This window comes from Phascolarctos cinereus, unplaced genomic scaffold (genome assembly GCF_003287225.1).
Source record: "Phascolarctos cinereus isolate Bilbo 61053 unplaced genomic scaffold, phaCin_HiC Scaffold_4;HRSCAF=312, whole genome shotgun sequence".
In the NCBI taxonomy this organism is placed as follows: domain Eukaryota; kingdom Metazoa; phylum Chordata; class Mammalia; order Diprotodontia; family Phascolarctidae; genus Phascolarctos; species Phascolarctos cinereus.
In genome coordinates, this window is record NW_027555847.1 from 84,770,619 (window position 1) to 84,798,260 (window position 27,642).

The window sequence follows — 27,642 nt, forward strand, 5'->3', positions numbered from 1 at the left end:
TTCTTGTATTTCAATGTGCATTGATGTTTTTGACTGTCAGGCTTTAAGTGCTGAAAAAGCATATTGTTGTATTGAGATAGCTGATTTTCTATGCCCAGAAAATATAATACATTGAAAACATTATCTGTATTAATTTTCTTATTCAATGCCAAGCCAATCAAACATCTAAAAGGTTTTTCAAAGTTTGAAAGAATAGCATTGAAATCTATCCAGAAGAATAAAAAGTCAAGAATCTCCAGGGAAATAATGAAAAGAAGTGAGAAAGTAAAGGATTAACAGTACTAGCTTTATACTAGTATAAAGCTATCAAGCTTTATAAAGCTTTATCAAGCTAAATTTCAAAACAGTTATCATTATAATAATTTGATACTGATTAAAATGTAGAGACATTGATCAGTGGATCAGATTAGGTACTCAATATCCTGAAGTATTAATATTCAATATACCTGAAGACTCCAGCTGCTGGGGTTAAGGTCTCACTATTTGACTAAAACTGCAAGGAAACAGGACAGCTGATTGGCAGAAATTAGTTCTAGAAATCTAGTTCTAGAAATCATATACTATGATAGAGTTCAAATGGAAACACAACCTGGATGTAAAAGGCTATGTTATAAACAAGTGAGAGGGATGTATTCAGGAAAACCTGAGAAGACTTATATGAATCGATACAAAGTGAGCAGAACCAGGAGAACCAGGTACACAGTAAAAAACAACACTGTAAAGATAATTAACCATGAAAGACTTATTAACTCTGAAGGGCTCATGATGAAAAATTTTATCTCCAGATAGAGAATTGATAGACTCAGAGTATAAATTGAAGCATATGTTTCCTTATTTCTCTTGCTTCTTCCCATCTCTGCTCCCCCAGAACACAGCTATGTAGAAATATGTATTGCAGGACTTCATATGTATAATAGATACAGTATTTCTTTTTGCCTTCTCAATGGCTAGGGAAGGGCAAGGAGAGAGAGGGAATTTAGAACTGGAAATGAAAATAAAATTTAAAAAAGAAAAAAAAGACAAATGAGAGGAGCAAGGAAGAAGTGACATTTCAGTTTTATAGATAAAGGAAGAATTCACAACCAAACAGGGTGGATAGGATCACAGAAGATAAAGTGGACAATTTTGATTATATGAAATTTAAAAAATTTTTACAGAAACAAATCCGATTGAAGAGGAACAACTAACTGAGAAAAATCTTTGTAGCATGTTTCTCTGATCAAGGTCTCATTTCCAAGATATAAAAGGAAATGATTCAAAATTGTAGGAATAAAAGCCACTTTCCAATTCATAAATGGTGAAAGGATATGAACTGGTAATTCTCAAAGGAAGAAATCCAAGCCATCTATAACAACATGGAAAAATACTCCAACTTACCTATAATTTGATAAATGTAAATTAAAACAACACTGAGTTTCTTCTAAAATAACAAATATTGGAGATATTTCAGGAAAATAGGCACATTAGTATACTGTTGGCAGAACTGTGAATTCTACTGCCATTCTGGAATTAATTTGGAACTATTTATCCAGCAATATCTTTACCAGGCCTATACCCTAAAGAGATAAAAGAAAAAGGAAAAAGTCCTATACATTCAACATATTTAAGCAGTTTTTTTTTGTAGTGACAAAGAACTGGAAACTAAGGGAGTGCTCATGAATCAGGGAATGGCTGAAAAATATTTGGTATACTATTGTACCATAAGAAATGATGAAAGAGATGGTTTCAAAGAAAACTAGAAAGACTTTTTTTTTTTTTTGGTGAGGCAATTGCGGTTAAGTGACTTGCCCAGGGTCACACATCTAGTAAGAGTCAATGTCTGAAGCCAGATTTGAACTCACGTCCTCTGACTCCAAGGTTAGAGCTCTATCACTGGGCCATGTAGCTGCCCCCAAAACTAGAAATACTTGTATGATATGATACAGACTGAAGTAATTGGAACCAGGAGTATAATGTATGTAATATTAACAACATTGTAAAGAAAAACAACTTTGAAAGACTTCAGAACTTTGATCAATGCAACGATCCACAATGATTCTAGATAATGAAGAATACTACCTACCTTCTGACAGGATATGGGCTAAATATGCAGAATGTGACACCTTTTTTGGACATGACCAATGTGGGAATTTGTTTTATTTGACTATGGACATTTTTTCTAAGGGTTTTCTTTTCTTTTCTCTTTTTCAAGGGAAGTGTGGGAAGAAGAGAAAATAAATGCTTAATTGGGGGAAAACCCTCAAACTATGCCCACAATGCCCTTGGCTTCTTTATACAAAGCTAAAAAATCTTTATCAAAGAGTCTTGATTCACATGAGGGCCAGCAGAAAGAGTAGCTAGCTCAAGAGACAGGTCTATAATGTTTAATAAAAAACTAACAGGATTCAACTGGCTGAAGCTATATCCTTTGCCAAATGAGCTCCATGGGAAAGATACATTAACAGAATTCCACCCTAGGAAGCAAGTTGTAGCATCTATCCAATTATACACAGGTAATAGAAATTTATATAGTGACCTAGTGTATCATATTAGGGTAAAACTTCCTTTCTTGCTTTCTGCCCAAGAGGTAACACTTACTTTTAAACATGTTCTATAAATGAGTAATATATTAGTTAGCATTCAAAACTCTGAATGTTCTCCTTTGTTTTATATTATCCACTCTGTTAGGGTTAAAACCCTCATTGAACTCTAACTCCATCTTTCATTCTTCTTTTACTGCTGAGTCAAAGAGAATGAACAATTTAACAACTTTTCCCACAAAATTCAAATGAATTTCCACAATGTTTGGACTAGTCTACCAAAAGTGTATTAGTATGCCTAATTTCACACAATATCTCTAACCTTAGCTATTTATGTTTTTTCATCTTCTTTGCTAATTTGATGGGTGTAAAGTGAAACTGCAGGGTTGTTTTATACGCATTTATTATTTTATTTGCATTTCCCTTAATAAAAAACCATTTGAAGCATTTCTGCATGGTTATCGAGAGTTTGCATTTCTTCTTTGGAACACTGTTCATATCCTTTGTCCATATATCTTCTGTGGAATGACTTGTCATATAAATTTGTGTCAATTCCCTATATATCTTGGAAACTGAACTTTTTCAGAGATACTTGATATAAAGAGGTTTTCACCCACTTGACAGCTTTTCTTCTTATTTTAGCTCCATTAATTTTGTTTGTGCAAAATCTTTTATCATCAATTTAGCACATTATTCAGGCTCAATCAATATTGACCAAAGATAGTCTGGGAGAGACTTGATCAAACTGAGAAAAAAAGTTTTGTGACTTCCTATCAGTCAATCAAGCCAACAAGCATTTATTAAGTGCCTACTGTGAACCAGGCACTATGCTAAGTACTGGGAAGACAAAGAAAGGCGAAAAGAGTCCCTGCCCTTGAGGGGTTCCTAAAGTCATTCCACAGGATCACAGAGCTATAAATGACCTTAGAGACCACCTAGTCTAGCCTTTCCATTTTACAGACAAGGTAACCAAAGCCTAGAGAAGTAAAAAAATGACTTTTTCAAGGTCGCACACCTAGTAAGCAGCCTTTGGGATTTGAATCTAGGTCTGCTGTTCAAATTAGACCCGTGGGCAGAAACAGGATAGGACTAGGGAAGTGTCTAGGACATGGGGAGCATAATGGGGTCATAATTAAATTATTACATTTCATAAAAGCATATTTTAATGCCAGAAAATCCTGACCTTGGCAAACCAAGTCAGATGTGTCCCAGTGATGGCACAAAGCCTCTGGCAGACAGTAACAGTAACAGGGGGTGATAGGGTGCACAAATGCCTTGTTAGGGAGCCTCCTGTAGGCATTGTTCCCAAACAGCATATAATAATTGTAATAATAATATTATATAACAATAATAATAATTTTGTACAACGGTAATACTAATGTTTAAATAGTGATTTAAGGTTTGCCAAGCATTTTACAAATAGTATCTCACCTGATCCTCATAACGACCCTAGGAGGTAGGTGCTATTATTATCCCCATTTTACGCATGAGGAAACTGAAGCAGATAGAGCTTATGTGACTTGCCTAATGCCTGAGGCTGGAACTGGACACAGGTCTTCCTGACTTCAGGCCCAATGCTCTACGCACTGCCTCTACTTCGCAGATGTTTCATAACTCTGGCCCAAATAGGGATCAACTGACCAAAGTACGTTTAAGAGCTCTTCAAATGGTTGTTAAAACCCCTGCCATGTGGAAGACCTTCCACGAGGTGCCAAGAACGGGAAGACAGGAATGCGACAGTCCCTGCCCTTCAGGAGCTTCCCATTCTCCAAGGGGTGGGGGTGGGAATCCGTGAGGATTCCGAAGGAAGAACCATTTCTACAGGGGTGGGCAGTGTGGTGGAGTGGAGAGGGCTCTGGATTTGGCTCCAGACCTAGATGTTTCAACTTAGTACTTTGTGTAGGATCAACCAATAAATGAAGGAATATTTTTTAAGCTCTTATTATGTGCAAGACACTGTGGGATACAAATTTAAAAAATGAGATAATCTCTTTTTCCAAGGATCATGAGAACACGGATCCAGAGCTGGAAGGGACCTCAAGCGACCACTGAGTCCAAGCCCTCATTAGGAAGCTAGAGCGCCCAGAAAAGACTTGAGTTCAAATGCAGCCTTGCACATAGACTAACTGTGTGACTATGAATGGGTCACTTAATTTCTACTTAACCTCTGTCTGCTTCTAATTCCTCATCTGTAAAATGGGAACAATAACAGCACTTACTTGTTGCGAGGGTCAAGTGAGATCATATTTATCTGTAAAGCCCTTAACAGTGCATAGCACATAGGTGCTTAATAAATGCTTGCCCCTTTCTTGCCTTCTTATAGAATAGAAACTAAGGTCAAGGGGAGGTTAAGTGATTTGCCTATAGGTCATACAGGTAGAAAGAAGTGAGATTTGAACCCTGGTCTTTCATCTGTAGAACCAAAGCTCTTTCCACTGTACTGTCTGTCCAGCTCTCAGTTTACTCATCTGAAAAGGAAGGGCTCAAAGGATCTCTCAGGTGTCTTCTAGGTCTAAATCCTATGAAGATTTATGGCTTTGGATGACCTGAAATAACCCCAGATCTAAGACTCCATCTGTGTTAGTATTTTGCATTCTGTTGTGGAGCATGTTTTACAAAGGCATCTTAGAGAAAGGCACTCCAAATCTGTGAGGGAAATGAGGTTGGCTCTGAAAAATAACCCTAGGCAACTTAGTTGGCTTCCTGGTGAATTCTGGCTCAGTGCTGTTGAATGATTCAGCTCCTCTGTTGGCGACAAGCCACGGGGCACCACAGGCCTTACAGACGAGCTATTTCTGCATTCACTGGGTTTCCATAGAAATATAAAATGGGCTAAAATTACTACCTGTCACCTGAGCTAACTACATTTTAACAAACAATAACAACAAAACCTTAATAAAAGATGCACAAGAAAGCAAAGCATTGCCTGCACTCTCTGGTGTTTTTGTTAACTTAGTGCCCGGAGATGACTGTAGTCCGAGTTTGCACATTTGTAGCTTGGCATGAAGGAAGGGATGCAGGCGTGTTTGTGATGGGGGAGAGAGTCAAGCTTGCAGTGGAATCTAACGAAGCACATGTTTGTCCTAAGAGCCCTCCGCTTGTGAGGAGAAGGGCGGTGGTGGACCTCTTCTCAGAATGTTGTTTCTAAATAATTAAAGGAAATGTTACATTTCAGTTAGAGGTTAGTGAAAATATAGACATATTTTTTTTTCCCATCCAAACTGATGGGAAACTGAAACCTAGCCACGGACCCTGTGGGGATCTGTGGACCCCGAGATAAATACTCTTGCGTGAATTAGGTGGACAAGGTAAGAGTAGTGAAAACTGTGTGGGAAAATGTGGTTCAGGGTCAAGATATGACAGAGGCCAAAGGTATGTGGTCTGCTCAATTAAATTCAACAGACATACATTAGGTTCCTACTGTGTACGAGGCATTGTACTAAGTGCTAGGGACATGAAGATTAACAAGACAGTTCCTCAGCTACATTTTATTTGGAGGTGAGGATGATCCCCTATGCACACAAATAAGTACAGTGCAAGATTGACAGTAATGGGGAGGGACCAAGAAGAGAGCCAAGCAGAAAGTTTTAGGACAGCTTGACAGAAGAAACTTAAAGCTGGAGGTATAAAGGAAGGCCACTTAGAAGAGAAGGCACTGTAGGTGGCACAGTGGATAGAGCACCGGCCCCGGAGTCACAAGGACATGAGTTCAAATTCAGCCTCAGAGACTTACTAGCTGTCACTTAACCCTGATTGTCAACACACACAGAGAGAGAGAGAGAGAGAGAGAGAGAGAGAGAGAGAGAGAGAGAGAGAGAGAGAAGACACTAGAGCTGAACAGTGAAGGAAGGAGATTAGGATTCTAAAAGGTAGAGAGGAGAAAAGAGTGCATTCCTAGCATGAGACGGAGTCTATGAGAATGTATGGAGGTGAGTTATGGTTTTTGGTGTTTGGTGAATAACTAGTAGTTCAGTTTTGCTGGAACATAATGTGTAAGAATGGAAATCATGTGAACTAAAGTTGAAAGGGTAGATTGAAGCTGGACTGTGGTGAGAAGTAAATGACAAACCAAGGAGTTTATATTTTATCCCCATGGCAAAAGGGAGCCACTGTGAGCTTTTTTGACTGGGTCAGGTATGTATTTTGGGAAATTTATTTTAATTTCCAATCCCCTGCATGGATTTGGTTCCATTTATCACTTATTGTATATTGAAACTACAAGTACAGCCTCCATTTTGGGAGATTTCTTTCCAAAGTAAAAGAAACTTTTGTAATAAATACAGTTTAATCTTTATATAATACAATCTTTTTCTATTATAATATAATCTTTTTTTGCTTGCATATTGAGTTAATAGTTTTCTTTGAAGTACAGCTGCCTGTAACCTTATAGTCTGCATGCTAAATGTTTCAGAGTTTTTCTTTCATTCTATATTTTTTTCCTAAGAAAACTGATTGGGTTTTGCCCTCCTCCAATTCTGATAACAATAGCTTCTTCCAAGGTCAGGAGGTGGTGATGATAGAGGAATCTTTAGTAGAATAAAATAAGCCCTGCAGGATAGCAATGGGGTCAGAACCTTTTTTAATGTTTCTTGGCAAAGAATCTCACAAAGTCCCAGAAAATGTGCTGACTTCACTGCCATCTCTGACAAAACGTAAAGAGCCAGTCCATCAGTATATGACATTAATATTATTTTGGTGATACTTTATGACTGCAGGTCTTGGAATACTATAGTCTCTGAAGGACTGACAATTATGGTTACCTAAAGAGCACCAGAGTGCCATGATGAGGAGGAGGGGTAGATTTCAGGATGTTACCAATCAAGAAATTACACAGAACAAGTGGTATAAAGGATCAATCAATCAATAAACAAGAAAATGCTAAATAACTACTATGTGCTAAGCACTGGAGATGCAAAGATAAAAATGAAATGGTTCTTGCCCTCAGAGAACTTACATTCTGTTGTAGGAGACGTGTGGATGAATAAGCATATATCAAATATGTACACAATCAAGACAGGGTAAATTTTTTTGAGGGGATCAGCAGCTATGGAGACCAGGAAAGGCTTCATGTAGGAATGGCACTTGAGCCAAGTTTTCAAGGAAAAAAGTTATTCTTTTTTTTTTCCGCCAAAGACAAGGTTTATTAAAGATCTGCCATATTGCCAGACTCTAGAGGAATCTAGGAGTTTGCAAGTGTTGGCTAGAATCTGAGCTGAAATAAGTTATTTTAGGAGGCAAAGGTGAGGTAGGAGTGCATTCCAAGAATGGGAGATAAATACTACAAAAGCATAGAGGAGGACTGTAATATTTGAGAAATAGCAAGATTGGTTTGGCTGGATCATAATGTGTGGGAATAGGGGCAATAACTACGTTTGGAAAGGTGGATTGGAATCAGGTTGTGAATGGCTTTAGAAACTAAATCAAGGAGCCTACAATTGATCCTAGAGACAATAGAGAGCCATTAGAATTTATTAAGGAGGGAAGTGATACAGTCAGACCTGCACTTCAGGAAAATAGCTTTGCCAGTTGTATAGTGGATGGCTTGGAGGTGAGACAGACTTGAAGCAAAGAAACTAAACTGCAAGTCGTTGTAATAGTCTATGAAAGAATTGAAGAGGGCTTGGGATAGGGTGAGCGTTGGTAAGTGGGAATGATGATCTGAGACATATTGTGACGGTGGAAATGAAAAAAAAAAGCCAACTGATTGTATATGTTGGGTGGGAAAGAGAGCGAGAAATCAAGGATGATGCCAAGATTGTGAACTTTGGTGCCCAGAAGGATAGTGGCAATAAGGAAGTTTTAAAGGGGGTAGTATATTGAGGAAAGATAATGCATTGAATTTTGGACATGTTAAGCTTGTGAGATACCTTTGGAAGATCCAGTTCAAAATCCATAAGTCGGTTGGAGATTTATGACTGGTAGTCAGAGATAGAAGGGCTGAATAAATAGATTTGGGAAGTGAAGATCACAGATTTAGAGGGAACCTTAGAGGCATTTGCATATAGATGATAAATCTATAGAGCTGATGAGGTTACCAAGTAAGACAGTGTGGAGAGAGAAAGGGGCTGGACACAGCCTTGAAATATGCAGTCAGGAGAGATATCATCAATGAGAAATCGACAAAAGAGACTGAAAAAGAGTGGTGAGATAGGGAGGAGAAGAATGAAGAGAGGGCAGTTACAAAAATCCATAGAGGAGAGAATGTTTGGGATGAGAAGGTGGTTAACAGTTTCAGATGTCGCAGAGAGGTGAAGAAGTGTGAAGATTGAGAAAAGACCATGAAATTTGGCAATGAAACATTACTGGTGACTCTGGAAAGAGCAGTTTCAATTAAGTGATGAGGTCCAGAAACCAGACTGTGAAGGACTGTGGTACAGACTGAGAGAAGGAAGTGGAAGGAACAGGTGTAGACAGCCTTTTCTAAAAATTTGGCTATAAAAGGGAGGAGAGATATGAGATGAGAGAGCAGAGATTATAGGGTCTCGTGAATGTTCTTTCAGAATGGGAAAGACTTGGGTAAGCAGCAGAAAAGGAGTCTGAGGATGGAGAGATTGCCGGTGCCAGAGAAGAAGCCTACATCGAGAAGAGGTAAGTCAAAGGGAAAGTGAGAGAAGGAATGATAAAAGGTTATAATCTAATATATAATCTAATAAATTTAAGAGTTTTTGAGGACTGAAGTGTAACACTTGTAGATGATAGTGAGGTCATGGGTACAACCATTGGCCAGAAATGGAATGGGGGAGCAGGTCTTAGGAGGCAAGGAGATTAAGGGATTGGAAGGTAATGATGTTTGAAGGAATTTTCATGTTAATGCTAAAGTCCCCTGCTATAATGGGAGGATTTGGGGTGTGTATGGGGAAACTGTAAGCCAAGTATTAAGTTCCTTAAGAAGGAAGGGAGAATTTCCTGGGGACTGATAGAAAAATGCTACTATAATTTTAATAGGGTACTAAATTTGAATTACATAAACTCAAAAAAAGAGTGATGGAGAGTAAACTTTCTGCCATGGAAGTGGCCATGGAGATCAAGTCACATTCACGCTACCTCTTCAGGACCAGTATATCTCCGGGAAGGTATGATAGTATATCCAGGGCTGGAGAGGGTGGCTAGGATTTCAGTATCATCTTAGGAAGCCATATTTCCATGAATGCAAATAGGAAGAAAATACCTAAAATGAGAAGTTTGTTACACAAAGAATGGGATCTCCAGAGTGCAAAGAAGAAAGGGAGGAGGGTGGGGCAGTTAGGTGGCACCGTAGATAGAGCACCGGTCCTGGAGTCAGGAGGACCTGAGTTCAAATCCGGCCTCAGACATATAACACTTACTAGCTATGTGATCCTGGGCAAGTCACTTAAACCCATTGCCTAACCAAATAAAAAAAAAAGGGAGGAGAGGAGGGCTATAGTGGTACACAAGAGCAAGAGGGCTGAGGTACCTGGGAATGGAAGAATGGAAAGTGGGGAGTTGGAGAGAGTATCACACCATGCGGCTAATGATTCACCGTCACAGGGGTGAGGAGAAGAAGTATGATGAGTTTGTCAATCACAGAGGCTGAGCTCAGGCAGAGACACCTCTGGCCCTCTTTGTACTCAGTGGCCTTGCTGGTAAAGGAATGAAAGGTCTGTGTATCAGCTCAGCCTCACAGGGTATCAACTCCAAAGTGCAGGGGTCTAGGCAGGGTGGTAGAGAGTTCTCCATGGCCTGCTCTGTCCTCAGGTGGAGGAGCGAGAGTCAGATATAATCTGTGAACAGTAAACAAGCTCCACTGGTCTCCACACAGTGTCAAGAGATCTAGTGGAAGGCCCTAGAACGTTGGGAAGAAACTGAGTGGAGGATTTATGGAAAGGCATGAACAGCAGTCATATACAATGAGAGGACATGGATGGGTTGGAAGAATTATATGTCACACTCAACATGTCTAAAATAGAACACATTATCTTATTCCTGACTCCAAACTCACCCACACTTGTGAAATCTCTGCTTTCTTTCCATCCTTCTAGTCACCTAGGTTCACAACCTTGGCATTATTCTTGACTCTTAGACAGCTAGGTGGCACAGGACACAGTGTTGGGTCTAGAGTTCAAATCCAGATTCAGACACTTACCAGCTGTGTGACCCTAGGTGAGTCACTTAAATTCTATCTGCCTCAGTTTCCTCAAATGTAAAATGGGAATAATTGTAGCATTTACCTCCCAGGATCAAATAAAATTATATTTGTAAAACACTTAGTACAGTACCTGGAACAGTTTAATAAATGTTTTTTTCTTTTCCTTCCTTCCTCCTCATTTTCCCTTACTTCATATGCCCAATCAGTAGCCAAATATTGCCATTTCTATCTCCACAATGTCTCTTCTGTCCTTCCCCTTCTCTCTAGTCACCTAGCCCACCACCACCCTAGCTCAGGTCTTCATCACTTCTTTCAGTAGCCTCCTAATTGGTCTCTTCATATCGTCTTTCCTTAGTCAAATCCATTCTCCACACAGCTGCCAAAATGATTTTCCTAAAGTAAAGCTCTATGTCAGAGCTCCTATATTAAATAAACTCTGGTGGCTTCCTATTGACACTAGAATCAAAGGAAAGACCCATTAATTTTTAAAATTTCATTTTCTGTGCCTTATTCTAAAAAAAGGATTTCTTTCCTTCATTCCCTTCATTATTTTTCTTCCCTTTCTGTCTATTCTAGAATTTGATTCTTTGATCCATGACCCTCATATGTATTAGGTTCTTTATTCTCTATATTCTTCATAGAATCAAAACTTTTGAGGTATCTATTTTGGGTTCCCTCTTCTGAAGAGTTTCTGTTATTGTCTTGTAGATCTCATTCTTAGAAATACCAATTCCTGCAAATGATAGACAGGATATTAACTCATGGTAGGAATCTTCCTATGTCCTTGATTGGGCAGTTAATCATTTGACCTCCCTTTGGTCTTCCTCCTCCCATTATTTGCCTCAAAACTTCTTTCCTGGGTCCATGCCCTTCCTGGGTCTCAGTTTCCCTCAGGATCACTGATTCCCCTCCTCCTGAGGCAAAATGAGTGGTCTTTCTAAGCACCAAATCCCTGTGGATAATGCCCATTGTCAGATTCTTCCTTCCTCTTATAGGAGTCTGTTGATAGAATCCTATTCTTCTCCCACAGGAGCATTCATCAGCAGAACCTCTCTGTCTACTGGAACAAGGTTTCCTCTTTTCTTTCTCCCCTTTTAAGTTACCTCCTCCCCTCCTTTGCCTCATTGCCCATTCTCCTGTAGGCTCTCTTCTTCCTGAGATACTACAGGAATTATATTCTCATTGTTAGACTTTGACTTATTAGGGTAAATCACTTATTTCCCCTTATACTCTCTCTCCTCTCCCCTTTTATGGGCTCACCCATTCTGTCCTTCCCTCCAAAACCAAAACAAAACACTGCTTCACTTGTAGGCAGATTATTGTGAGGTTTAATCTATGATATTTTAGGCCTGTTTCTCCACCATCACTTTTATTTGACTTCTGCTTCCTTCCTTGTCTTCTCGTATATACATTCTGGAAAAAAAATTCTTAATGGTTATTCTATTGTTATTTTGTTGTTGCTGTCCCTCATTGTTGTATTTATTTGCCCTTCCTGTATTTCTGTTGTCTGAGGTGCTTGAGAAGCAAATAAGTTCTTCAGTTCTGGTTTTCTTTCTAGAAATGTTTAGAAAGCCTCTTTTATTGAGCACCTATCTTTTTTAATTTTCAGGGTTAAACTTAGATTTACAGAGTAGGTCACTTTGGGTTGCATCTTGAACTTTGCTCTTTGGACCACATTATTCCAATATTTTCTGTGGCTTCTTGTGTATGCAGAATAGTCCTGTGCCATTTGAATTTCCTTTCTTTTATATTTAAAGGTCTTTCTCCTGGTCACTTGTAGAATTTGTTGTTTATGAGTGGAATTGTTGAATTTAACCACTATGTGTTTTGGAGTTTTCAGTGCAGAGTTTTTCTTTTCTTCTGAAGATGCACTGTGGGTTCTTCTGATTGGCATTTTGTTTTCTATCTTCAGAAGTTCTGGGCAGTTTTCTTATATCATTTCTTACATTATGATTTTTGACTTGTGTTCTTCTGGAAGACCTATAACTCTTAAGTTGTTTCTATGTGTCCTCTTTGAGATCAATGTATTTTGCTTGTATGGAGATCAATTTTTATTTTAATGTTATTGTGTTTGTTTCTCTTCTTCTAGGTTGTCCTTTACTTCTATGTATGTGCATTTCCAATCAGTTATGCTCTCTTTTTTTTCTTTGGTGAGACTTGCCACCATAGATTTAATTTTTTTTTGACAAATATTTCTGCTGTGCAGACCATATATTCGGATTTCACAAATCTTATTTCTCTTTTAAACCATTCAGAAAAAACTTGCCATGGTTGCATTGTTCTCTTGAGAATCCACAGGTCCTCTGCCTCACCAGGTATTGATTAATTTCCTTTGTCTTATCATACTTATTATATCTGTCCAAACTCTTTTTTTTCCCCCTGTAAGCTATTTCCCCTCCTATAGTAACATCTTCCCTTTTGGTTTTTCTGCATGTGCTCAAAGTATTTCATTGGGTTTTTCTCCTCCTGAGATGTTTGGTAATTTCAGTCTTTTTTCTTTATTTCCCCCTACTGTTCACTTTCTGACTCTTTCTCCTTTGATGGCAGTTTCCCTTACAGCTGGATCTTAAAGCTGCCTCAGTCTCCTCCCACATGGGAAATTTGTGGCTCACTAGCCTAGGTCTCTGACCCAAGTGACTTCTAGGGGAAGAGAATTGGATTCAGCTTGATTTTGGGCTCTTTCCCTAAGGCTTACTGGAATGCCACACTTCTCCCCCATGTATCTTGCCCTAGTTCCTTTTGTTTCATAATTCTCTGAAAGAGCCATATTTATCCAAATATTTTCTCCAACCTCCATTTAATTCTGTATTTCTTTATATGAATATTGTGGCTACATGCAGCTGTATTGGAACTGGGGAAAAACTAGAGGCAGGAAGATCACTTAGAAGAGACCAATACAATAGTCAAGGAATGGAAAAATTTGGGCATGAATTAGGGTGGTGTTATCATGAATGGATAGGAGGGGACAGATGGGAGGGATATTATAAAGGAAGGATTTATAGGACTTGGCAACTGATTGGATGTGGGGGGTGGGTGGGAAAGGAACAGTGAAATTTGACTCTGAAATTTTGAGCCCAGATAACTGCAGGATGGTAATGCCATAAATGGAAATTGAGTTTTAGAGAAAAAGGTAGGTTTAGGAAAAAGGTAATGAGTTCCATTTTGTACATGTCAAGTTTAAGTTTCTGATAGGATATCCAAGTAGAGCTGTTTACCATGCAACTGAAAATGCAGGTCTTCATCTCAAGGATAAAGTCTGAGGTAGAGATATTGATTTGAAAATCATCTGCATAGAGGCAATAATTGAAACCATAGCAATATATGAGATTATCAAGGGAGAAAATGAAGAGAGCAAAGAGAAGCAAACAAAATGGGGGAGATGAATGAAATGAGAAGCCATATACTTTTTGAAATATCATCATAAGTAAAGATGCATTTTTAATTCTATGCCACAGCTTGTGGTCTATCATGAAGGTTTTATTTTTCTACCTCTCAGGCAGATTTCTTCAATGTTTCTGAGAAGCAAATGGACTTGAATAATAAATTTGTTTTGACCTAATCTTACTAAAAGGATGTGGTTTCATTTAAAAAAATCTATTTTAAAACAAATTCTTTCCATACTTTTCAAATTTGACCTTGTTTAGAAAGTAGCTTGATGACAACATTTTTATCTAATTTTAACTGTTCACTTGAAAAAACCAACAACAGTCTTAGAGGGATTTTCAGACTCCTTGAGGTAGGAAAAATTTTTGAATCCAATGAAATGTCTTAGTCTTTGATTAAAGAAGAATGAGCTCTTAAGTCCCCAAATATTTGAGTTTCTCTGAAGGTGGGGAATGAGGGGAATTCAGGCAATCAGATTTGAATTGGCAGCTTTCCTCTCCTTTCTCCTAGGAATCCAAGTGCGGTTAGATCAGTGAGTTCTCTGATGTGGGCAAAGTGATGTGAATGGTTGAGACCATAACCTATTCATGCCTTTTCATCTTCTGTGATAGTGGTCCATGCTCTCTGATAAATTTGCCACAAAGGGTCCCCCGCAACAGCTTGGGACTGTCCTCTGAATTTCCTGAAGTTAAGGGGATATCAATGGAGTAATTGGGCTCTCTATTCCACCTTTTCCCCCAGCCACACTTCTTTGATGATGTTTTTAGCATCGCTTCAGGTATGTAATTAGTCATTGGTAATATGCTGCAACCTGTTTCACTGCCATGCATCTCTCCATAGCCCTCCACAAATGTACCATCATGGCATGGAGGTAGCCCAGACTAGGCTGGCAGAATATAAGCTCTGGCAGGCTCTGCCATGCTAGAAAGGCTTTGAGTGTGGTCCTAGTGACTGAACACAATTACTCTCAGAGGACCATCCTACCTCAGTGTGGAGAGGCAGTGGAAAGCATACTGAATCTGAAGCTAGGAGATCTGTGTTCAAATCCTCCCCCTGCTATGTACTAGCTATGTGACCTTGAGTAAGTCACAACCTCTCTGGAACTCAGCTTTCTCTTTATTTATGATCTTGTGATGAGTAGGCTAGTCACTAGCTATTGAATTACTTGCCTAATGCCCAAGGCAGTACATGAAATAAAGAAGAGCAAAGTGGCCCTAAGGGGTGTGTTGTCTGCTTCTGTTCCTGCAGTGATGGTGGCAGAAGGTGAAGATTGAGACAAAGCATGTCAAAAATCAGAGAATTCTTAGACTGTCTATAACCCTTAACTCAACTCTTGTCTAATTAAATAGCTTTAAATATTACCTAGTAGCTGCTATAAATAGGGACAAGACTTCATGTCTAGTGGAAAGAATGTTCAACTTGGACTCAGGGAAGACAGGTTCAAATTTTTCCTTTGGTGTGAGTGACCATGGATAAGTGCCTTAACTTTACCAAGCTTAGCTTCTTGTTGTTAAAAGGTAGAAAATCAGGTTATTTTGAGGATTAAATAAACTAACATAACAAAAGTATTTTACAACCTTTATGGAACAAAATAAATATCAGTTGCAATTATTATTATAATAATAAACATATAGACAGAAGTCAGAAAAAAACATTTCACAGGGCAATATGTTTCTTACAGAATTAAAAGATTTTTCTGTAGGGGAAAACAGGAAACAAATTTCTTTACTGACTATTCTTTTTTATTTCCACTAAGCTATTTGACCAACCAATATGTATTAGAGTGGCAGCCAACATTAAGTATTTGATTCATAAAAATCCTATCATTTTCAGGTCTTGCTTCTTAAAGAAATCACATCTTCCTCAAATTTTGTATGGATCTCCCTTTTGCCCCATAAGGTGCCACCTCACATCATATTTATTTGTGTAGACGTAGGCTCCCTTCTTGTTACTTCGTCAGAAAGAAGGGGCAATTTTTATGTAGATGATAGAAAGGCAGCCACAGTTGCCAAAAACCCTTGTAAGGCCATAAGCCCTTTTTCCTTCTTTGAGATTGCCCGGGCTTCTAAGCTAAATTGAAGGAAGTTGATTTGAATTTTACAAACTAAACTTGGAGAATTCTAGGTTCAAGTAGGAAGCTTGGTGGTAACCAGGTTAGAAATCTAGAGAAAGTAGGTGTCCTTACACAGTCGAGCTGCTAGTGCCACCAGAAAGGAAAATTAGAGAGTTAGTTCTATGCCAGGGAACATTAGCTTTGTTCAGTCTTTTTACCTGCATGGCACTGTGCTAGACCCAGTGGTGAAAAGGAAAAAAATATGATAGGATCTCTTTTCAAGAAGGTTACATTCTAGCAGAGGAGACAAACATAAATAGAAATGTTATATATATATATATATATATATATGTATATACATACATACATACACATACACACATTTTTGTTTTTGTGTTTTGAGGAAGGAAAGTATTAGCATCACTAGGCCCTGAGGGGATCAGGAAAGGCTTAACACAGGACAGAGGTGTCACACGCTCCTTTTGAGAGTGGGGACCCTAGACCCCACAAGGCCCACAACACTCCCCAGTGCAGCCCAAACCAGATTAAAATGTAAATAGGAAATATTGTACAAAATGAATACAAATGGGGGGAAGGGAGGGAGGGAGAGAATTTGGAACTCAAAGTTTTAAAAACTAATGTTTTTAAATAGTTTTTACATGTAACAGGAAAAACAAAGTATTAAATACACCTGTAGTCAGAAAGAATGAATACAAATATAATAAAATATAGATAACATTACATTTTAAAACTGTCAATACACAGCCTTCAGGGATCCTTATGTATAGGTTAGTGGCACCAAACATGAGTCTGACCATACTGATGTAGAAGACAGTGCTTGAGCTGAGTGTTGAAAGCAATTAGGGAGTCTAAGGGTTGAAGGTGAGGAGGGAATTTATTGCAGGCACAGAGTATGAGTAGTGCAAAGGCAAAAAAAAAAAAGAAAGGAGAAAGGGAGGAAGGAAAAAAGGAAGGAAGGGAACAATTATTAAACACTTACTACATGCAAAGCACTGTGCGAAGTGCTTTACAAATATTATTTCATTTTATCCTGCCCTGGGAGGTAGATGCTACTATTATTCCCATTTTATAGATGGAGAAATGGATTCAGACAAAAGTTAAGTGACTTGCCCAGGGTGATGCAGCTAGTTAAGTGAATCTGAATTTGAACTCAGGTTTTTCTGATTCCAGGACCAGCACTCTATTTCACTGTGCCATCTAGCTGTCATACCAGGTACCAGGAATAATAAGAAACTCCATTTGGCTGGACAGTAAAATGTGCGAAGGAAGGTGATGTGTAATGAGGCTAGAAAGGTAAGTTTGGGGCAAAGCTGAAAGATCTTTGGATGCCAAAAAGAGTGGTTTACGTTTGATTCTAGAGGTGATAGGAACTAACAGAGAATACTGAGTAGGGGACTGCACTTTAGGAAAATTACTCTGACAAGTGTGAGAAGAGACAAGGCATGGGAGACCAATTAGGAAGCTATTGAAATAGTCCAAGTGAGAAAATATGAAGGTCTAAACTAGAGTTGTGGCTACAGAAGTAAAAGGGAGGGTATGGATGTGAGAGATGTCATCAGGTCACTAATAGCTGTCTCCCTGACAATGTTTTCTGAGCACTTCACTATTAAGTGTGCCTCTTTCTTTAAAAAAATTATTTTTAACATTAATTTAAAAAATTTTGAGTTCCAAATCTTCTCCCTTCTTATCACCCCTCTCCCACGCATTGAGAAGGCAAGGCGTGTGCTATAAATTATGTGACATGCAAAGCCATACAAAACATATTTCTATGTTAGCCATATTGAAAAAAAAACCCAAACCCAAACAAACCAAAAAGCAAGATATATAAAGAAAGTTTAAAAAACTCTCTTTAATCTGCACCCAAAGTTTATCAGTTCTCTCCTTGGAGGTGGATAAAATTTTTCATCATGAGTCCTTTGTCTTGGATCATTGTATTGATCGGGTCTCTCATACTTGATCATCATTACAACTACTGTGTACTATGGTCTCCTGGTTCTGCTCACTTCCCTTTGCATCAGTTTATATAAATCTTCCCAGATTTTCTGAAACCGTATTGCTCATCATTTCTTATAATGCAATCATATTCCATCACAATCATATATTAGGTATGTCTCTTCCCAAAGGTTGTGAGACCCTGGCAGTCAGAGTTTCAAGATCCTGATATACCTTTTAGAAGGCAAATTTCTTGAAAGCCAAGCCTGTACCAATTTCATCTTTGCATCCTGAGTAAAAGGCATAATGCTTTGCACACAATAAAATAAATATTTCTTCAACTGAATTCAAACACTTCCTTTTTCTATAATAGTAGATGATAATTGGGTAGAGGAGAGATACACTGCCAGGAATAGATTTTGACACATGAATGGCTTCACAAGTCAAACGAAATATCTCCATATGCACAGAAGTAAGAAGAGCTGAATTATTCAGTAAGGTCAAGTGTTCTAAGAGCTAAAGCAGGGAGGACATCAAAGAGAGGGCCATTTAAGGACTGGTCAGAGGAGACAGCTCAGGAAAGATTTCTCCGGAACTTGGTATTGTTTTTAAAGACAGCATCACTGCTGGACTGCGGAAAAGAGAGAAATCAGAGGTAGGAAAACTTTCCTATGGAATTCCCTGGGACTCACAGGCAATTGCTACAAAAATTCTTTCCTCAACCAAATAAGAAAATGAGAATATTATTTTTGGACAGCACAATAAAAAGGTCACTTTACATTTGATTTAAAAGCTTTTTTTTTCTTTTCCTTTACCTCACTCTGCCTCAGAAAACAGCAAATCAAACAAAAGTCAGGCAAAGCCATTCCTCAGTGAAGGAAACCAACTCTCTGGAGTTCTTAACATCCTCAATAGCCTTATGAATTTTACATTTCTCTACCCCAGTGAGCTCAATTCCATGGCATATTTAGACCTTTCTACAGCCTAGTTTATATGAGTGTAATGATTAATTTTGCTCTTAATTTTCTCTGTCATTTGGGCCATGATGGTGATTGATGCGGATTACTCCAATGTTAATTCAGCTACAAAGGTCAGAGCTGTATCTATTGCTCAAGAAGCCCCTACAAGTCTTCTGGGGAGGGGCCCAGGGGCCGAAAGGACCCACATAATCTGCCCAACAGGTCTGCCGCACTGGCCTCATGACAGCTAACAGGTTCAATTTGTTCCAAAAGGAATATTTACAGAATGGTAGTAGGAGCCTCTGAGGCTCCAGAAGAACAATACCTATATAGAAAGTATCTGCTTCATTTAAACCTATAAGAGGTAACCATTTGCTAAGAACCAATTCTTCCTTCCTTCTTTTCTTTCATAGGTCATCTCTCCTAAAGTATCTTCCACTTAGCCTACTTTTCCCATGAGGTGTATATCTTCACTTCTTTTTGCTGCTAAGCATGTGGGACATTTAGGTTTTTGCTATTGCCTACATGTTAAAAGGATCAGAGAATATCCAAAATTCAAAGGGACTTCAGAGAGAATTTAGCTCACTCTGTACCTAACAACATTCCCCTGGCAAATGGCTGTACCAGCACAATCTTAATTTGAAGATTTTAAGTGTTGGGAAGAAATGAAGAAATTAATACTCAAAAAAGTTAAGCATCTTACTTAATGCAAATAGATGATAGAACCAGGACTTGAAACCAGATTCTGGATTGCCATTTCAATATTTTTGTCTTCTTGTTTCCTTCTTAACTTGCTATAATCCTGGTACTCTCAGCACTCTCCTGAAATGATTCTCTTGAAGGTTCCTGATACTTCTAGTTAAATCCTTTTCTTAATTTTTGCTTAACCTCTCAACAACATTTTACACCATTAACTACTCTCTACTTCTTGAATAACTTCTTTCTTGGTCTCTCAGGCAGGGTACTATTCTGGTTCATTCCCTACGTCTGCATTTGTCATTCCTTTGTCAGTACTTAATTCTTCTTGGGAGCTTTAAGTGGAATTTCTAAAGGCTTTGTTTGTTTTGTTTTGTTTTATCTCTCTGCTCTCCTATTCTCTAAGTAAGTGCATTCTTTCTTAGAGCTTCAACATTGCCTTTGTGCACAAACTCTCTAAAGAACCTCTCTGTCCCTCACATCTTATATTCATTCCAGTTACGTATTTCCATCTGTCAACATGACATCTCTACTTTGATTCTATATGTTCCCAAATCATACTCATCATCTACTCTTCCAAACTGGTTCCTCTCTCTGTCACCAATATCTCAGGCCAGAAACCCTGGGGTTATCTTTGAGTCTTAATTCTCCTTCATCTTCTGTAGCTCATTTGTCACCAAGTCCTCCCCATATCCTTTATACCACCTTTGTTTGAGTCCTAAATACCTTATGCTAGTGTAGCTTGGAGTATGGCTGTGGCTTCCCTCCCTGCCAGCTAGAGCATGAATCCATTGGCACATTAGCACTAGGCTTTTTACATGACCTCACCTGTAAATCCCTAGAATGTTTCAACACTGCCCACCAAGTAAAGGCTCTCCTAAGTCAACAGGTGCATTTGTAGACTTGGTGCTGAAGAATGGATAGGATTAAATGAGTCCAGGGGAAATGGATTAGGACACTGTCTAATGTGTGAGACTTTTCAAGAAGGAAAAAAAACCATAAAGAGGCAGCTGACTTCTAACTCTATGGGTACTTTCTATATTAAGACTTTAATACCATGTCTGCATCCCTTCAACATGAATGTGTGTGGCAGTGAAGGTGAGAAGTGTGGCCAAAACAGAGCAAATGGCTGTATAGCTGTGGGATGAAATGGGATCTTGGAGGAGGAATCAGTATCCAATTCAGATCGTCAATGGAGCTAAAGGCCCAAGTTGTCTTTGATAAGACACTGACCAACTTAAGTGCCTAGATTGCTAAGTTATCCAAACTGACTGAACATTGATCCTCTGGAAGTTTGGCCACGCATGGAACAATCTTGGGGGATGGGGAAAACCCATTACCTCACAGTGGGACTGAGTTATGTATGGAGGGACTGAGCTTTGAGTTTTATGATTGTGTACATAGACCAGGGGCGCTATAAATAGATTTTGGGGGCTCTATGAACTTGGATGGGAAAAACATTACACCTTCACTTTCACCAACCTTTGGTTTCCTTTTGTAATCCTACATATTTTATTTTATACTTAAAAAAACATTATTCTGAGAAAGGTCCATAGACTTTGCCAGACAAAGGGGTCCATGATATAAAGAAAGGTGAAGAGATCCTATTGTAGACCAAAGAAGGGAGTTGCTACTAGTTGATTTGAAAAAAAAATCAAGGGACCCTTGCCACACACATCACTTAATGTATTGAAATTTCTTTTTTGATTGTCATGATTAAAGAGTTATATGTGGTTATACAATGCTTATGTTAAAGAATACCACTGGAATAGCCCAGGGATAGTTTCCTGTTGCAAATATCCTTAAAATACCATTTTCATGCCTTCTACTGCTCAGAAACTCAGAATCATTCCACTTACCTGTTTTATCAAATCTAAACCCCTATGCCTCACCCATAATGTAGGTTGCTTGTCTAAACTTATCTCCCATTTTGATTTATGTAAACTTCTTGAAAATACCTTTTATGTGCAAGGTACCTATGAATATACAAAATGTATCAAACATGGTGCCTGCCCTCAAGGACATAAAAGTCAATAAGAACCATGGTTCTAGTTCCATAATATGTGGACAAATAAGGTGTGGCTTAAATTTATATCCAACTGTATGTACTTCAGGAATTTGACCATTTTATTGTTGTTGTATGAAGGCTTGTTGTAGGGTATTTTCAGTATTTATGAAAATGATTCTAACATGTCTCTTCCTTGACACAATGATCTCATAAAATACAACAAAAAGACAGAAGGATCTTTACAGTGTTTTTTTTTTTTTAAGCATGAGACACATGTAAATCTAACTTGTCAAAGTATACTTGACAATTTTCACTGGTGGCAAAAAGTGGCCTCAGGCAAATTTTTAATATCTCAGTTCATAGATCCAGGTAAGGCTTAATCAAGACTCCAGGAATGATTTATGAACATTTCCTTTTACACATGTATTGAGAAAAATCACCGCTGTTTATTTTCTAACAACACAGTAGGACTTCAAAATGGAGAAGGGTCCAGTGTTCTCATTAATTTGCTTCCCCATTGCTTACTGTGGCTCCTCAAGAGGAAAGGAACATTGACAGTCCATGGCAACATTTTCTTTGAGATATAGTAGTTTAAACAATTCTTCTGATAAGCCACATACAAGGAGGAAATAAATTCTACTTTGTAAATATTAGTTATGCCCTACGTAATACTCTTGTAATCCCCTGGGATTTCTGAAGATTACTTTTGAAAGTGATATAAGACCGAGTTAACATCCAACCATAACAGAAGCTTAAAGTTTTATGGTGATGGAAATCTAAGGAGCTACCTTGAGATACTGCTTATTGAAGATATAGTGGATGGCACCAAGAATATTGTAAAGAAGGAATATTGAGCTGTCATGATCATATTGGGAAGCTAAAATTGTGTTTCCTGAAGCAAAATTTTCAATGTCACCAATTTAAAAGAGAAGGATGTATTTAATTAAGTACCTAGTTGGCTTTTTTTTCTATTTAGGTTGAAAGGTTATAGAATTCTTTATTATTAAGACATGTTCAAATGATTTAAAATGTATTTAGAACTTCTAAATGTATAACTCCACTAAATAATCATTGTATCACAAGGAAACCTGCAGCTTTGCCAACAGAGACAATTCATACGTGCACCAAGTACGACCATTTTGTTTTAGCTCCCCCAAATAGGTGGCATAAATACAGCTACTATTATGTTGGGGGGATGCAGGCTTATATTTGAAGACAGTAGGGACCACTGCTTTATTAAGTCCTACAAAGCTGTAGAGGCTCTGAATACGTGTCATGCTGGGCATCTCTCTGTTAAGGATTATGTCACTTCAGTGTGGATAGGTTTATCACTAGAAGGATGGCTGTCAGGTGATGATTTCTTAGTTTTGGTCACACTAACTCATGAATACACTGAAGGGGAGGAGGAAATATGATCTGCGGCAGTGGAGGCAACAAAACACAGATGAACCCTTTTGAAACCCTGAAGTAATGGTAATATGTTATGTCAGAAAATAAAAAATAAATTAGAAGATAAAAGCACTTGGCATATTTCAGTCATATAGGGACATTTTTGGCCAGTTTGGTAAGTTGGTTACATAATAGTGACGGTGAGGACAAAGGGCATAAGTTAAATTTCCGTGTGGGTCAGTTAGTTTATTTTGATCTATGGCCACAAACTGAATTAAAAACAATCTTGCATGATCATTAGGTATGCATTTGCAGCTGGACACAACATAAACTGGGGAAGAAAGCATGAAGTGGCGCCAATCTATTCTCATAAATGGAAAAACAACTGAAGGCATATTCCCTACAGAATCTTTTGCATCATATCTCACCATACATGAAAGATAACATGTTATTTTTACTTGGATAAGAATGAAAGTATAGGAGGTGTTATGAAATATTTAAGATGCCATTTTATGCTGTTGTATTAGCACTTGGCGGTTTCATTTCCATGTACATTAAACACGATGTGCATAAATCAAATAACTTTCTTCAGTTTTGTAGGAAGCAAAATCAAAGCAAACACCCTTTAAACATTAAAGGTCTCTAAACAATAAATAAATATATTGACCTTCAATATGCATTCCAATAGGAGGATGCTATTTTCCCCTAACAATCTACCTGGGCTTCCCAAAGTACCCTTTTTTGCAGGAAAAATAAATCCATACTAGTCACAGTCCTACCTGATCTGCTTGCCCTCTCGCATGTCATATAAGGAAAAAAAGACATCTGTATCTTCTCCAATGGTATTGTAGGTGAAACTCTTTAGACTGAGGAAAAAATGATGTGGTACTGGTATCCTGCAGGCTTCTCCATGACGTGGACGAATGGTATCCACCTGTGTGGAGGGATGCAGTAATATTTAACATAGTTTAATTAATCAATAAGCATTTATTAAAGGCTTACTATACTCTAGGCATGGTGAATAAACACTGAGGAAACAAAGAAAAAGGAAAAACAATCCTTACATTTTTTTTACATTCGAATGGGGGAGACAACATGTCCATAAATTGGTAGATCTATATAAAGTAGATAGAAGGTGATTATTGTTGTTGTTTGTCCTTTGTTTCCAAAGAGAACCAATGACATCAGGAGGTAATGTTAGAGAGGAAAGCACTACCATCTAGGGCGACTTGGAAAAGCCTTCTGAAAAAGGTAGAGTTTTCACTGAATCTTGAAAACAGCCAAGGATTCTAAGAAGTATAGATGGGAAAGGAGAATGTTCCAGGCATGGGGGGGGGCAGTTAGTACAAAAGTATAGAGACAGTAGTTACATGTAAGGAAAGGCAAATAGGCTAGTATGGCTGATTCAGAGACTCTGTAGAGGTGAGTAATGTGTAAGAAGACTGGAAAGGTAGGAAGGGGCAAAGTTGTGAGGAGCTATAAATGCCAAATAGAGGAATGTCCCGTTGATCCTAGAAGTAATGGGGAGCCTTTGAAATTTAATGAGTTGGGGGTGGGGGAGTAACATAGTCAGACTTATGCTTTGGGAAAACCATTTTGGCAGCGGTATAAAGAATGGATTAGAATGGAGAGAGTCTTGAGGGAACAATGAATTAGAAGGCTACTACAATTGCTGAGGTAAGAGGTGATGCAGAACTGAATGAGGTGTGGTGCTTATGTAAATGGAAAGAAGGGGCGATGTATATATATGTAAGTATGTATATATGTATGTATGTACATATATGCACATGTACATATATACACATGTATGATATAATATGTAACACTGTAATCTATAGTATATATTACACATAATATAATAATATAATATAAGATTGTGTGTATATATCATAGAGAAAGAAATGGCAAAGTTTAGCAACTGATTGGTTAAGTGGGACAATTGAGAATGGGGAGTTGAGGATGACAATAAGGATGTGAACCTGGGTGTCAATGCCCCGTTAAACAGGACCAAAGGTGAATTATATTCATTAATATCTCTTCAATGAATTGCTGCAGGGAAATATCTCCAATTTTTTAATAACACTCTCATATGTCCTCCACCTTTCTTCTCCTCCTTGTTTTTATATATATATATATATATATATACTGGTATAAAGCCAATTTTTTTCTTTGCCAATGTGCATGAATGAGCCAAGATGATAGAATCCTAGTGTTAGAGCTAGCTAGGACTTTAGCAGAGACTAGAACCCAGGTCTCTTGGTCACAGTCTGGATACTTTACTAGCTGTTTTTATAACAAGTAGAGCTCTGATAAAACTAGAAAAAAAATCTCATTTTCATTTACATATCTATAGTCAGGATATTAAAACTTGCTTAGATGGTATCAGTCCTTAACAGAAGCCTGCACAAACACACTCTGACAATACTTTGTAATTCCTCTATACAGGGATAGGTTAGCAAAAGTTAACTAAAATAACCCCTTAGAATAATCCTTATGTTTGTACAGTTCTTTAGACTTTTCAAAGATTTTCATATATATTATCTCACTTGAGATAATACTAAAGGAAGCTATAATAACATCCCTGACAATGAGACTCTTTTTAATAAAGGGGCATGCAGATTAAAGGATTTATTATTGCTAAAAATATGGCTGCATTCATTCCAGTTTCGTTTAAAGCACCTGCAAAAGACATTGCCTGTTTGCCATGAGAGGATAAATAACACCAACTAGGGTCTGCATTAAGGTAGCAACAGAATCAACTGGTATCATCTAAGAATATAGCACAAAGAACGGGATGGTCAAAAGGTCAAAAAGATGATGCCTAGAAATAAAAAAGAGCAAAGGAACAATAGAAATGAAAACAATTGAAAATATAAAATACAAGTCATTGGGTTGCTATTGGCAACTGGATATTTCTGACTGATGAGAAGGTGGGAATTCTCGCTCCTGAACCAGGTTCTAGATTTGTGTCAGTGCCTTGAATAGATGGTGCTGTTTGGAGTATTTATTGAGGGTGTTGGCATCTGGTTATTCTGGTCATACCATGTGTATAATAAGCAAATCAGGCAGGCAGGCATGGAGCTAGAAGCCAAGAGGTTGGTTTAAGGTTGATGGGGCACTGCTACTGGCCCCACTCCGAGAAAGAATTTCTGGGGATCAACTTTTGAAATGAACAGTAAACAACCTCAAACTTACTGCTGACAGAGATCACGTCCCTCCCTAGCATCATGGTGGATTTCGTGGTGTACTTTGTGTAAAGTTCAGAATGCACTTTTGTTTTACCTTTTTTCACTCTTACACGATTCCCATCAAGTAGGTAAGAGCAGTCGTTATTATTTCCATGTTACAAATGGAGACATGGACAGCTAAGGAGGGTACAGAATTTGCTCCAGGGTACACTATGAATCTGCAGTCTAACTGCGAAAACGTGTATTAAAGAACCGTCTCCCTTAGGCTGCTTCTGGATAGCTAATTTCAAGGCTAGGTTGGAGCTGAAATTATGAAGTGATTATACATTCATAAAAAGGGTGACCTCACCAGCCTCTGACTACCCGAGGAGTTCTCAGTGCTTGGCGGTGAAAGGGATAGCTTTTGTGGAGGGGGAGTAATGTTGCCAGGAGATTATGTGCTGTTCTTCAGTAACCGCCAAGCGGCTGCCCATTTCGGGCCTGGAGTCTCAGGCAGGGAAGCCAGTCCTCGATAGTGTTGACAGACTCAAAGGTCAGCTGATGTATGGGTCATGGATCCCAAGATGAAAGATGACTTCAAACAAGAAGTCAATTACTTCCCGATGCATTCTCATATCTTAAAAGAAGGCGAACAACTGGAAATGACAAGAGGTTTTTTTTTTTTTAAGCCAGCTTACCTGGGATGTACTTTGCTGCACACTGTGCCGGCTAGATAAGTGCTAGGGGAAGAAAAGAGAGCACTTGATCAATCAGTTAGCAGTTGTTTGTTTTCTGAGTAACAAACCCCTTCCCAGCACGGTGTGAGAGACAAGTTCCTTGGGGCTTTAATATTTACTTCAGCGTAATTCTTTCTGCAATACCTATATTATATACCAGCTGCCACAGTGGTCTAAATACATGGATAGACCATATTTCCCCTCCTCTCTACACCTCCTACCTCCCATATACGTCTCGAAAAAAACCTTTGTCCAGGCATATGTGGTTATATATAGACACACACACACACACACACACACACACACACACACACACACACACATACTCTCCCCCATTCCACCCTGCTCCTCTGCACAGAAGTTTCATTTAGGGATAGATACAACTCAGTAACCTTTCCTAAGTGAACCCTTAGCTCTAACCTGAATACACCTTTCATTCTCTTGCCTTGGCTACCTTGCCCATATGGAATAGCCTTTTTCATTCTCTCTGCCTGTGGAAATCTTACCTGCCATTCAACGCTGTGCTAGAGAGTGAGCCATACTATGAGGCCAGGGGTGGCATCTTATCAAAACTGCGTCTGTCCTCAGAGTCTCGGTATGGAACTCTACGCACAGTAGGACCTTAAAATACACATTAAATTGAATTTGGAAATCTCTGCCCCTCTGTGGA

The 27,642-nt window shown here is 38.4% G+C and overlaps 1 protein-coding gene across 1 annotated transcript in view; it reads right to left on the minus strand.

Annotated features, from left to right (window-relative positions):
- DOCK3 (dedicator of cytokinesis 3) overlaps positions 1 to 27,642 on the minus strand; it is a 512,545-nt gene that overhangs the window by 179,618 nt on the left and 305,285 nt on the right. The window contains 2 exon segments of the mRNA XM_020999119.2: positions 23,848 to 24,002; positions 26,934 to 26,975. Of these exon segments, the coding sequence (XP_020854778.1) occupies positions 23,848 to 24,002; positions 26,934 to 26,975 (197 nt within the window).